This window comes from Genypterus blacodes, unplaced genomic scaffold, assembly GCF_046128005.1.
Source record: "Genypterus blacodes isolate CSIRO-AG114 ecotype Tasmania unplaced genomic scaffold, CSIRO-AGI_Gbla_v1 ptg000003l_1, whole genome shotgun sequence".
Taxonomy (NCBI): Eukaryota; Metazoa; Chordata; class Actinopteri; order Ophidiiformes; family Ophidiidae; genus Genypterus; species Genypterus blacodes.
In genome coordinates this window covers 3462340-3475642 of record NW_027466817.1, presented here as the reverse complement: position 1 = coordinate 3475642, position 13303 = coordinate 3462340, and the positions used below count along the sequence as shown (strand labels likewise).

At 44.5% G+C, this 13303-nt stretch overlaps 1 protein-coding gene across 1 annotated transcript in view; it reads right to left on the bottom strand.

The window, feature by feature from the left end:
* Window positions 1-2000: 2000 nt before the first annotated feature.
* Window positions 2001-13303, bottom strand: part of LOC142993886 (ephrin type-A receptor 4) — a 51493-nt gene continuing 40190 nt past the window's right edge. The window contains exons 12-18 of the mRNA XM_076144430.1: window positions 11364-11425; window positions 10405-10614; window positions 10154-10303; window positions 9568-9764; window positions 7510-7668; window positions 5310-6506; window positions 2001-3684 (exon numbers count right to left, since the gene is read on the bottom strand). Coding sequence (XP_076000545.1) covers window positions 6392-6506; window positions 7510-7668; window positions 9568-9764; window positions 10154-10303; window positions 10405-10614; window positions 11364-11425 — 893 coding nt within the window. The 3' untranslated portion in view covers window positions 2001-3684; window positions 5310-6391. The remainder of the gene's footprint in view (window positions 3685-5309; window positions 6507-7509; window positions 7669-9567; window positions 9765-10153; window positions 10304-10404; window positions 10615-11363; window positions 11426-13303) is intronic.

The following is a 13303-nucleotide window of genomic DNA, read 5'->3' as shown; positions in this document are numbered from 1 at the left end:
ACAGCATGGAGTCATTGGAGCCAAGCCAGTTTGAAGGGCCACCACTTCACCTAAAGGTTTCCTAATGAGATTGGTTAACAAAAGGGTTGAAGATGCTTGTATGTGCGTGTGCATGTGTGTGCATGCATGTTGACTCGAGGCACTTTCAGACCCAAAGTTTCGGGAAACCAATCATTAACTACTTTCCAGACTAGAGACTATGTGACTCCTCTAGCAAGTTCCTCACCAGAACCATTACGTGTATGGAAACTTAAGTGTGTGACGTCGACACTACAACCGCCACAAACAACAATAGAAGTTGTGGAAAGAATCGAGGAGGGGATTGAGGTTTTGTGTTGCATTTTTACAGTTTTGCTGCTGCTCTGTTTACAAAGAAAGTGGAACTTGGGTGGCTCCACCCTGCAGACCCTCAAGCATCAGCACACTTCCCACACATGGACCTCAAATTGGTTTAAGAGCAACGGTAGAACTGGTTAAAATTCCTGAGTTCCTGAGAAGGTTCCTAATGTTTGGCTAAAAGTGTGGGAAGATTCCCACTCGTGTTTTCACAGTTGAGTTTTAAAGAGGTCTGAGTCCACAAATCCAAAATTTAAGTCATTCGTCTTAAATAGTGTGTTCAAGCACACATTTATAAAATGTGTTCTTCAGGAAAATGCTTTGATATGGCACATCAATTGCACATATACTCAATGACCCATATAGTAGAGGATCGGCTTTTTTGGCAGCTGTATTGCAGTTTTTCCTTCAGAGAAAAAGAATAATCGAGTAGAATACCTAGAGGAGCGTTTTGTTGGTTCCTCTCCCTCAGAGATCAAGGCTATGAGAGGCTTCACTGACAGCCATTGGCCTCCACTGAGTGCAGTCAGTAAGTTATAGCAACATTGAAGGAGGAGGCAGCGTTCCAGCTGACATATGGTCACTACCTGCACTTTCAACATGACTTGGCTTACTGTGGTCTGCAGACTCACAGACAGCCAACCTCTCCTTTCCGTGTGACCTGCAGAGCTCTAACTCTCGCTGTCTGGCTTCCTCTCTCTCACTTTGTCTTTTTCTCCCCGTCTCCTTTTTCTTCTCTGCTCTCTTCCAAGATTGAATTGATCATTTTTCTTCATCCTTTTCATCTGTCTCTTTCTGTAACACATCCTCTCCACATTAAGGCAGAACAAAAGCAACAAATTACTTGTGTTTGCCATGTGTGTGACTTCTCTATTCTTCATCTGTTGTCAACAATCAAAAACAAATCTACAAACTACACAGGAGACACTTTCCTTTTGTGGCTGATATCATCTCCCTCAGCAGACCTCGGAGCTTTAATCTATGCATTCCTGTCCTGATGGTTCCTCCAAAAAAATGTGTATAACACAATTTGGCTCTGTGTTCATTTCAGCTGTTCTGAAACTGTCCTTTCTTCCTCTCTCTCTCCCAGGCCTTTATCAAAGACGCAGGACAATCAGTGGTTTATCACTGCTGGAAATGAGCGCAGGAAGCAGATGTTGTTCTGATTAAACACATACACACAAACACACACAAACACGCATATACACCCACACACAGACACACGGCGTGCCAGAGCAGAACTGCTGCCTGAAGGCCGACAGAGGAGCTCAGGGCCAAGTCTTCGATTCCAGAGTCATGATTTCTGCTAAACATGTGCTGTGAAGTAGACAAGCTGCCAACAGACTGTTCTGTGTGTCTGTGTGTGTGTGTGCATGTGTGTGTTTAGTATAGCGATGGTGAAAAAATAGAAAGCAGAAACTAGGCCAAAGAAACTGCTTGATGTGCTACCTTGGCCTGTTTCCGCTGTTACACAACTCCTCTATTATATACAATCATGAAATGCAGTAATCAATGCATGAGGGCTGAGTAATCATCTCTCCTCCTCATCAGGATGATGGCTACAATTGATTAAAAACGCTGATGTTCTTTACACCAGACAGACACCTCAGTATGTGTGTGTGTGTATGTGAGACAGAGAGAGCGAGAGAGAGAGAGAAACAGACTTTTCATATGGTTTCTACTTTAATAAGAATGCGCTTTGGCACCCTTTCATTTTCTTCACTTTTAGGCTATTATTTTACAAACTAGATATAAAAGGACATAAATAAATGACATAAGTTACATGTACCTAGAGCTCCACGAAAAAAAAGCAGAAAAGAAACAAAATCAAACCAAAAACAAAACAAAACAAACCCAAAACATGATGATGACATCCAAGTACAAAAAAGAAAAAGTGTTGTAAAAGTGTTAGATCTACACGGTTAGATCATATATGGCATCGGAAGGCATACAATGACAAACTCTTGCGCTTAGTTAATTTTTTTTCTTCTTTTTTTTCAAATTGTCCAACATTTAATAAAGGAAAAAAGTATTTTACAGTACATTCTGGTTTCCTTCTCCTTCCACACACACGTCTTGCATATTTCCAAACAGGTCCTTTTTTTCCCCGGGGCAGATCGAAAAAGAAGAAGAAGAAGAAAAAAAAAAAAACATTGACAAAAGAAAAGAGCACTCGAGCTGGTATTAAGGACGGAGGTGTTTGTAGTATATGAAGCGTCACATTCACATAAGTAGAGCTTTAAAGAGAAAAGGAAACCAAAGGAGAAGTCCATTGGGTCAAACCTGTAGCTGTATGATTGATTGTGGAAAACTAAAAAAAAAAAAACTTTCAAACTTCCCTTCTTCTTCAACACCTTCACCCGACTTCTCTAATCCTTTGCCGTGAATGTAGGTGTGTCATTTTAAACTGCCCCCCCCCCTCCCCCTCTCTCTCCCAGTGTCAGATCAAGACGGATGACATGATTTCCCTGGTGGCGTCTAATGAGTTCAGAGAGTCCATCGTCCTCGTGTCCTCTCTTGTGTGTTTGTATGAGCAGGAGGCTTTTAGTCACACTTGTCTGTGTGTCCATTTGCAAGCCTGTGTTACTGCCAAAGCAGACACGGGTCGCATTCCAGAAAGCCTGTTTGATAAATGCTGTTGCTGAGTAGCGTCTGCACAAGGGGAGCAAAACACGGTTAATGTGGGGGTTTTTTTGTGTGTTTTTTTTGTCAGATGACGAAAAGCATAGAAGTAAAAGTCCGGGGGTTTGACTCGGATCGAAAAGCAACATGACTCCGTTTTCTCTTTCCTCCACAGTGGCATCATAACACGATTACTGATAGTACTTCATAGACATCGTCACTCATACGTCTTAACACAGTTGCTCGCACACTCGCACACACACACGCACACACACTCACACACACAAGCGCGCCGTGCACAATCGAAACACCTTCGCACGCTCAAACCAAACGCTTGTTACTTTACATGCTAACAATAAAAAAATAAAAATAAAAATAAAAATTACAACACAAAATGGAAAATAACAAACACAAGTACATCATGGGCTGGAGCAGGGCGTCTCCATTATATTACATTCGTCTTAATGTCTGTATTTATGCTGTTGATCGTTCATAGTATTTCCAGTAGATTGCCGGATTGGCCACCAAGCACGTAGCGGCTACTTTCTCGGGTGCGGAAGTGGCGTGATGGTCGAACATCCCAGACCGGTGGGGTAGAGATTTATCATCTCAGTGTTGAAAGAGTCTCTCTCCACGGAGAGGAGGGGGAAAGCGGGAGGAGGAAGACGAGGAGAAGGAGGTGGAATCATTCTGCTCACGGATCCTGTTTGTGATGGACGGCAGCAGCTGGAGAGAGAGAAGGAGAGAGGGAGAGAAAAGAAGGGGGGGCTGCATCAGACATGGTGGTTTTGAATATAAACAATTTCTGCTTGGCATCCTGTCCTGACCGGCAAATTCTCTTCTCCAACTCCAACTCCAATGGATCCAATCTGCTAAACAAAACGTACGCCAAAGACGAGCATCCAGAGGCTGCAAACTGGCAGCGGCGACGTCTTCACTTGTGTGCGCCACATGCTATTGTGTGTAGACAACCCTGTATATGAAGCCTGCCCTTGACTTACTGGCACGCGTGGCATGCCAATAAACATCTCTTGTATATGTGTGTGTGTGTGTATCAGCTGGAGACTGTATAAAGCTCAGAGACACTGCAGCTGCACCACATTTCAACTGATAATAAATAAATCCTTTGCAATGTCTACAACATCTCTCAAGCAGGCGCAGTGATAAATTACAGTAAATTATAGCTTTCTCAATATCAGGGCTAAGGTTTCCCCCAGGCCTCAGTTTGCTTCAACTGAGCATAAGTTGGTTTGATAGAGCATCAAACCTTCTTTCCAATGAGGGAATTTAACCCAAATGTGTAACTTCACTAACAGTCTCTTCGTGCAGTGATTGCCCAGGTGTGTAAGATCTACACTACCTTCAAGCACAGAGGTGAAAGTGTGTGCTGATATCCCCGCTGGGACATTCTTAGTAAGTATAAACACTGCTGCTTTTCAACATGGTGTCCGATCCTCTGTAGACAGTGAACAAGCTGTTTCCTTTGAAGCGAACTGGGCCCTAAAAACTAAACATGAATCACATTTTGGTTTTTATGGGACACATTTGCTCAACAGACTTCCAGATGACCCTCAAACTGTGAGCTCTTTTAAATCAAGACTTAAAGCTTTTCTGTTGAAAGCTGCTTTTTATTGAATTTGAGGCATTTTCACTCCTGTCCTGCACTTAGAATCCTTTTAGGTTTTTCTATTCCTTCCTATTATATTCTTTTTATTATCCTACCCTTAAATTGTCATTATGCTTTATGCAACGCACGTTGAACAGTGAACACATAAACTCCCCCTGCCTTTGTAACAATTGAAGCTTTTATTATTATTTCTTTAAACCATTACTCATGCCTGTTTTTAAACCATTTCAACCTTCTAATTTATTCAAATAAATCACTGCTACCAATTAAAGTAACCAGTCTTAAATTGCTCAATTCTACTCCCAAAAACTTTTGAACTCGAGGCTTATTTGAGACGGATCGATGTTTCTTTTTCTGTTCTCCTGCAGCCATGCCCCGCCTCTGTGCAGCCGTGTGTGTTGGCTTAGGAGAGAGCACATTCTCCTAATTCCTGTAAAGTGTTGGTGAGGCGAGCTGCACTCTGGTGGGCTCTGTTAGTCTGACTGTGAGTCAACAGCTGATTAATCCTTCCCATTAACATGCCAGCAGCATCAGGCCCGCTGACTGATCGCAGACCAGCAGCTATTGATCTGCTCTGGCTGCCTGAGGTGGTGCGACCTGCTTGTTAATTAACACACTTTCTAGTGCAGAGGACCCAGTTAACCAACAGCACGAGGAGGGAGAGAGAGAGAGAGAGTGAGAGAGAGAGAGAGAGAGATTTTGAAGAAGACATTTCAATCCTCACCTTGCTCAGGTTCGAGCAGTCCTGTGTTCTCTTGTTTATTTTCTGTACTGTCATGAAGTTGCCGACGATGCCGATTGATTCCGATGAATATTGCCTTTGTTGCCTCCCTTTTCATCCAATACATGAATAAATTCCTTCCCACATGTGTCCACTCTCATGAAGCCAATTCAAGATCCATCCAAAACAGTGCTGAACAGTTTGTAGATCCAAGTGAGGGTTGGCTTTGATTCAGGTGGGAAGATGAATGGAAGAATCCAAAGTTTAAGGGAGTTGTGGGAGGAAAGACAGGGAATGGGAAGGCTCCTCTGGAAGATCATTCTCAGGAATGTCCTCATTGCAACATAATACATCGTTATTGGAAAATTAAGGACAGAACAGAGGAGAAAACATAAGGAGCTCCTCAAACGAGCTCTCCGTGCTCTGTTATCTCTGGGAATCCAACCATCGACCTCTCAGAGACTCACTGTTCGTATCTGAGGTTTTTCGGAGCCATTATGTCTGGAAGATATCAAACAGATCCAGCTGAGACAGAACAATGGCAGCCGAGGCGGCCGGCGAGTCCCACAGAAACAATTCATGTACAATAAACACAGTCACAGGAAATCAAAAAAATCTGCTCCACGGATTATTCCAGAAAAGAAAGTTCCAGAAACAACACTCTGCCCTGAGAGGAGGAATAAAGGTACGATTCCCCTCCCTCGCTTCTCCTTCCAGACCGTTGAAGGCACTCCTGATTGGTCTCTCGGAAGCACATTTCCATCCGTCCCTCAATCTGTCCGTAAACGCCGCAGACAGAAGCGTCCCATTTTTCCACGACAACAAAAAAAAAAAGGGCAAGATAAAGGTCTGATTTTCAAAAAAGTGCCATTTTCTCCACTTTTTTCTTCTTCTTCATCGGCGTCTTCTATTATTTGAAATCCAATTTAAAGTGCATGGATGAGGTAAACCATTTCTTCATAGTTTGTTTGTCTCTTCTTTTTTTTTAATATTTAATCTTTTTTTTTTTTGTTATTTATTTTTTCATAAGAAATGAAGTCGCTTCGCTTCGTCTTCCTTTTTCATTTTGTGTTTGTTGGAATCTCTCAGACGGGAACCATTCTGCCTTGCATCTGTTGCATTTGGGACAGCATTCCCTGCACGCTGGTCAGGATCTTGTTCTGATGGGCGGCGGAGGAGATGCCTATGCGAGCCATGTCCCTGGAGAGACAACGAGACGGGGGAGACGCAGCCGTTTAGGACCGGGGGGGACAACAATAACAAGCACATTCATCCCAGTCAGACGACCTGATCCACATGATGGGTTTTACAGCCTTCCGATGGAAACTGGCCTGACGCTTTAATGGCTGCAGAAGGAATTTCACTTGCCAACCCAGCAGTCAAAGCCTATCATCCTAATACGGGTACAAATGAAAATATTGACTCTAAATGAACAGAGCAGAGGAGAGTGAAACACACATTTACCACATGTTTAAGTGTCAAAGGTTGCCGGGATTAGAGTTTCTAATCTTCCAGCTCTTTCCTGCTGACATCGTGTCGACAATGTTTGATTGATGGATTCTCATCCGTTTAACTTGATCTTGGAGACATAGTTTTTCAAATTTGTCAAAACGGTTTTGTTTTGGGTGGTTTCTGTTCTTATTTACCGATTCAATTCCAAATTCAATTGAGAAAGCTTTGCTAAACTTAAACTGAACTCAACTTGTTACGCATGTGTGCAACTTGAAGAATCGCAGACTTGTAAGATCAACACACTCAGCTCACCTTTCATTGTCTTAAACTTTATCATAGTCTCTATCTGAGCGTTCTCTTGTCTGAGCGTCACAGCTGCTGTCCCTGGCTTGTTTCTTAAAATCGGATGGATTTCAAGGGAACTAAAAATATCTGAATTGTTTCCCCCTTCTCAGGTTCTTGCTTTGCTTGAAAACCCCCAAACTTTTCGGGATCTGTTATCAATATTTCCAGAAATGGGAAACACATTTGTCTTCTCTGGGATATTCACGACCGCAGAAAGACTTTGCATTGACATTTAATCCCTTGTTTCACGATTCCTTTCTTGAAAAAGTCACACAGAAATGAATCAAGGGGAATCTGACCCAAACGTCCCTCCACAAAAGGGAGTAAAGTAACGATGTATTTTCATGGGATAAAAGGCAGTAAAGTTTACAGGTTAGTGTCGTTCCCCCCTCCCTGTCCTACTCACTCCTGCGTCATGTGGACCACGGCCTCTGGTGTGGTGTAGCCGGCGGCGGTGAAGTTGTCGCCGTATCTCTCCATGCCGATGGCCTGCAGCCAGTCCTCCACCGTGCCCACAGCCGGGGACGCCTCGGGACTCCCGGGCTCCAGCAGGGTGGTGTTAGGCCTAACGGGGGGTGGGAGGGATGGAGGGAGGGAGAGAGGGCGGAGTTTCAGGGTTTTGTAAACAGAAATAAAAAAAAGGCCTATTCTGCTTGAGTGCTCTTTGGCTTCGCATGGATTTTGCTTTCTTGCTCCGGCTGGGTTCTCATTCATTCATGACAACTACAGCAACACTGACCAAGTAACACAGACCTGAAGCGCACAACAGCACGGTGGGAATGAATGTTTTCTCTTTCCTGAATCCTGGCTGTGATAGTGTGTGAGGAGGTCGTGACTCATTGAGTGTGTCCGATGACAGAAACGCTGCCCGCGAGCCATAAAAACCCACCACGCTACATTTCTCTCCGCCGTTTGCTGCTTGATGGAATCAGCAGGTCTGTCGGGGTTTCGGCCATGTATTTCAGGTCCAACCGACACGGAGCCAAGTCAAACATGGCTCCTCCAGGGTGCCAAACACACACACACACACACAGTTAGTCCTTACTTAAAGACAAAACAGGACCCAATCACATCATTGCCTTTTTGTCACTTATTTCCTTTTCTGTCCTTCCTTTTGAGTTAGCGTCAGATGTGACACACTAACATGGGGGGGGCGAGCACTTACATGAGCGCCCTGAGTGGCGGTCTCGTCCCACCTGGGTGACTGAACCGCTCGCCCACACCCCTGAATATCTCTCCTTATTCTCTCCTCTTAAAAGAATGTTGAGCTGAATTGTGAGAACAGGATGTCAAGTGATCCCTTCTGATGAGATGGAAGAGATTGTGCAGACAGACCTTCTCTCTCTCTTTCTCTCCCTCTCACACACACACACAGACAACCACACACAGACACGCACACAAACATTCAACTCTCCCCTGGCCTCTTGTAACTGTAAAAGCTGCATTTATAGGATTCAGTTCAGCTAATTACTCCACAAGGACTCTCCTCTCACGCTCTGTGTCCCATTAGGTGAATATGTGTGTGTGTGTGTGTGTCCCCTGCTTCTACGCATTCACACTCTCGTTAAAGTAAAACAGACTCCCACTGGCCTGCATCGAGTCTGTAAACACGCGTAGGTCATTCTTAACACGTTTAGCGGCTCCGGCGTAATCGTGCCGGAGCTGTAAGGTCATGTTTGTTTTTAACTCGCCGTTACATCGTAATTCTCCCCCTGTTAGAGCGCCTACATTCCTGAGTGTACAGCACCATTAAGGCTAGTTTGCAGACAAATCCATTACAGAACGTGTTTGTGCTAAAAAAGAACAGTTGCGTGTAGATAATGTTTAATGGGGAGTGTAAATACCAATGAGAGAATGAGTGCGTGTGTGTGTGTGCGTGTGTGTGTGTGTGTGTGTGTGTGTGTGTCTGAGGCAGAATATTTTTTAATGCAAAAGCTGCAAACTGTGGCCTATTAAATCTAGAAAACAAGAATCTGTGTGTCGCTAACATTTGTGATGTTTTTAGCACAACATATTAATATTCATTGTGATATAAATGTGATGTTCCTATAACTTTATTTGATATAATGTAATTCTATAATTCAGCCTCGTATGGAATACATTTAGATCATCTAATGCAATAAATATGTAAAAAGAATCCCTGGACTTGGGTCTTGAATACTTAACATTCTGCAGTGTTAGAGCCACTTACTTCCTCGTCAGGCCGAGGCTAAATCAAGCTGAGCCCATCAAATTCAGGTCATCGTAAAAAAGGGACAGGAAGATTGAAGACCGAGGCGCCATATTGAAAACCCTGAGACATATATCGTGTTTCTAACATGTATTTCTATATGAACTCATAATGGCAGAATGCAATAACTGGATGTGGAGCGTTGCAGTTTAGACTTTGGGCCGTACTGAGAAATATAAGACTAAATGTCGACACGTTATCATTAACACCATTTTCCATTTCTGTCCCTCTCACCTGACAGCCGTCTCTCCCCCGGTCCTCTTCAGTGTGTTGGGGTTGCGGATGAGCTTGTCGAGCATGTTGACGATCTGTCCGAACTTCGGCCGGTCGGCTCTCTCTCTCTGCCAGCAGTCGAGCATCAGCTGGTGCAGAGCCACAGGACAGTCCATGGGCGGGGGCAGGCGGTAGCCCTCATCAATCGCCTTGATTACCTATGAGGAAGGGATAGTGTTGATACGTGTTCTAACTATCTATGATTAACCAGAGGAAACAGGAAACTTGACTCGATCAATGTCGATCTCTTTTTTAATTTTATAACCACAGCTTAATTTTAATCACAATACTTTATTAACCTATGCAAGGTATTTGGTTATGCATAAATTAAATGCTTGATCATCATTAGTGGCACCAGAAATGGGAATTTAATCCGTAAGGAGAAGAGGGAATATTATTGGTGGATCACTCCGGCAGGAAATGTAATTATATAACCAAGTTAAATTGATGAAATATCTTCATCAGAGTTAGCACATGGGAGTGTGATTTATAGCCTGAGCTTTAATATTGCATCCTTATTCTCATGGGTAACTGCTGAGTGACTTACATCCTGGTTGCTCATGTCCCAGTATGGTCGCTCGCCGTATGACATCACTTCCCACATGACTATACCGTAGCTCCACACATCGCTGGCTGAGGTGAACTTCCTGTAAGCGATGGCCTCTGGGGCCGTCCAGCGGATGGGGATCTTCCCTCCCTATGAATGAAAGGTGGATTGATTTAATGAGAGATGACAAAGCGGACATGAAAGGTGACATGCAGGCAGGCAGACCCCTGACTCAGTTACATCACACTCACCCTGGTGGTGTACGCGGCTTCGGGGTCGTCCTCCAGGACTCGCGACATGCCGAAGTCGGACACCTTACACACCAGGTTGCTGTTGACCAGGATGTTGCGTGCTGCCAAGTCGCGGTGCACATAGCTCATGTCTGAGAGATACTTCATGCCAGAGGCGATTCCCCGCAGGATGCCGACCAGCTGGATCACTGTAAAGCGACCGTCGTTCTTCTGCAAAAATAAAAAGACAAATTGATCGTCTGCACTATGAAGGCTTTATTTACCATAAGCCTCATTTAACTACACTGATTACATATGGATTCTTAGTTTAAACATCATCAGAATGACCAAAAATCTTCAGTCTCAATTTCAGGATGTCTCAATTTAAGTAACTGCCATTGTTGTTGTGTGTGTGTATGGAGCCGTATTTGGTTGTTGGGACCGACGCCCTTAAAACTTTTCTGCAATCTCAAGTTTTGTAAGCCTGCAAGTTTATACTGTGTATTGCTGTAAACATCTGGGACACTTTGGACACAATTCACGTTCAGGAAAACTACTGTACCAGTGGCAATAATGATTTTACATAACAACGTGCTCACAGCTCTGTATTAATTCAGCTATATGCATCTGATCATTAACTTCTGCCCTGCAGCAAATACTGAAACATAAAGCCGTTAATCTGTTTAACACTATATTCTATCTGGATTTTAATGCTTGTTCATACCTTGAACAAAGTCGTATTGAATTTATATACATGCGTCTTTATTGTACTGAACCCTGGAGACACAAAGGTGAAACTTTGTTGCCGGGGAGAACAATACACTGATCAAAGGCGACGCAGAGATTAGGTAGAATGTTTGTGAATGAACGCTTGTAATTTCGCTTGGATGACATTACAGAGATAAGATGGAATCAGTGCGCTGCGGCGGTATCACACAAACACACATGCACACGTGTGCAGACAGAAACGCATGACTGACCCTCAGGAATGCATCCAGCGATCCATTTTCCATGTACTCTGTGATAATCATCACTGGCTTACCTAGAGAGAGAGAGAGAGAGAGAATGAAAGGCAGATGATTATGGTGGTAAACGATGCACATCACAACCCAACGCAGCAGGGGGTTCTCATGGGAACGTGAGTGTGTGTGTGTGTGTGTTCGTGTGTGTGTGTTCGTGTGTGAGAACCATCCATCTCTGTCCCGTGGTGATTTAATTAGCGCAGTGTTACGGTTGCCCTGACGTCCCCTCACTTTCCCTGCACATCCAAAGGCATTCCCAGTGACACAAAACACCAATACACACACACGCATACGCACACACCATCTTTTGTTTATGCAAATATAAACTGACGCTGGACGCGGCATGCGGCGTCTCATCACAGTCGCGCACCCAGAAGCCCTCTGACTCACTATTTATTTCACTCTCTGTCCCTTTGCCCTCGTTCTCTTCTGCCAAATTTCCACGCATCTGTCACTCTCCCGCTAGTATCTCCCTATTTCTTTCTCTCCCGCCGACGTTCACACTCTTTCTGTCGCGCTTGTCCCCCATCCCTGCCACTCCTCTCTGGCCTTTTTCACCCCGTCCCTCTATCTTCCCCTCTCCCGCTCTCTTGGGGGAGCGTCTGTGTCTTTATCTGAGCCGGGGCAGGCGGCAGGGAGGGTGGACATTCCCTGGTGGGTCTCTGTCTGTCTTTGTCTCTGGGGCTGAGGGGGGATAGTAGCTGGAGGTGGCAGCTTGTTTTTGTCCCAGAGCACAAGCAAGATGGTGCCTAACTAGCCATGGCAACAACACATGCCAAAAGTTCTGCAAATTCCTCCTTGGACTTTGTTGTTCCTTCAATTCTATTTCAAGCGGCACATTTAAGGTGGACTTAAAAGATTATGATGCTTTGGACGAGTGCTGAGTTGAGCCTAACAGCATGCTGGGAGGTTTTGTGAAATCTCTGATGTATTCTAGCAGACTGCTTACAGTGTGGTTGGCAGCTGATGTCTTTAAGGTAGAGTTCCTTCACTCTCCAGCAGGTCTCCTGCCTTGCCAAACGGCCGTCTGTCTCCATCTCACCCGCCGTGTGATTGGCACGCCATTAATTACCGGGCACTCCAGCCGTGCCCCGAAAAGAGGAAATGGAGTTAAAGTTGGGAGAGAGCGGGGCCCGCTTTGTCAGCCATCTTTGTTCCCCTTTGTTCTGTGCCTGTGCCCCAGGGCTGGCAATGATTGACAGTTCCCCAATCAAGTCTGAGGAGCGTCTGACCTGCGACCTTAAACTCTCGCCTTCCCAGCCCCGCCCTCTTCCTCCCATTCCATTTGCATGCTAATTCCTTGTTTACTGATTACGCCCCGCTGCCTTTGGCAATGAACTCTGGGCGAGAGCTCCGCCACTGGGCCGATCATCACCTGCCAACCAGAAGCAACAGGGGGACAATGATGAGGGAACAGTGGGCAAACGCTCTGCAGAGGCCCCAGCGCTCGCAGCGGACAAAGATCCAGTCCAACTCCAGCTTTTTAAAAGTCGATCTTTTTGAAATTAGCAAGATGTAAGCTCTAGACTTTACTTCTTTTTCACTACAGCTTCTTTCAAAACAATGTAGCTTTTCCAGTGACAGCTACTTGTCAAGCAAGGTCAAGTCAATGATGAGCAAATACACAAGCAATGCTACTTTCCTGGACATATCCCAGCATGCATCACTCTTCACAGTGGCCATGCTTGGTCCATCCATCACAAAGCTGAATAGTTTTTCCCTTTCTACTGACATTGCACAAACACTACTTCACATCATTCCACAAATATAAAGTAAAAGTGTAGCTTCACTACAACTTAACTACTTCATCATGTGTAGCTTGTGGTATGAAATGCTAACCACTTTAAAGTAGCTTCCCTAAAACTCTTAAGAAGATCATGTCCGATTTAATGCTCTAA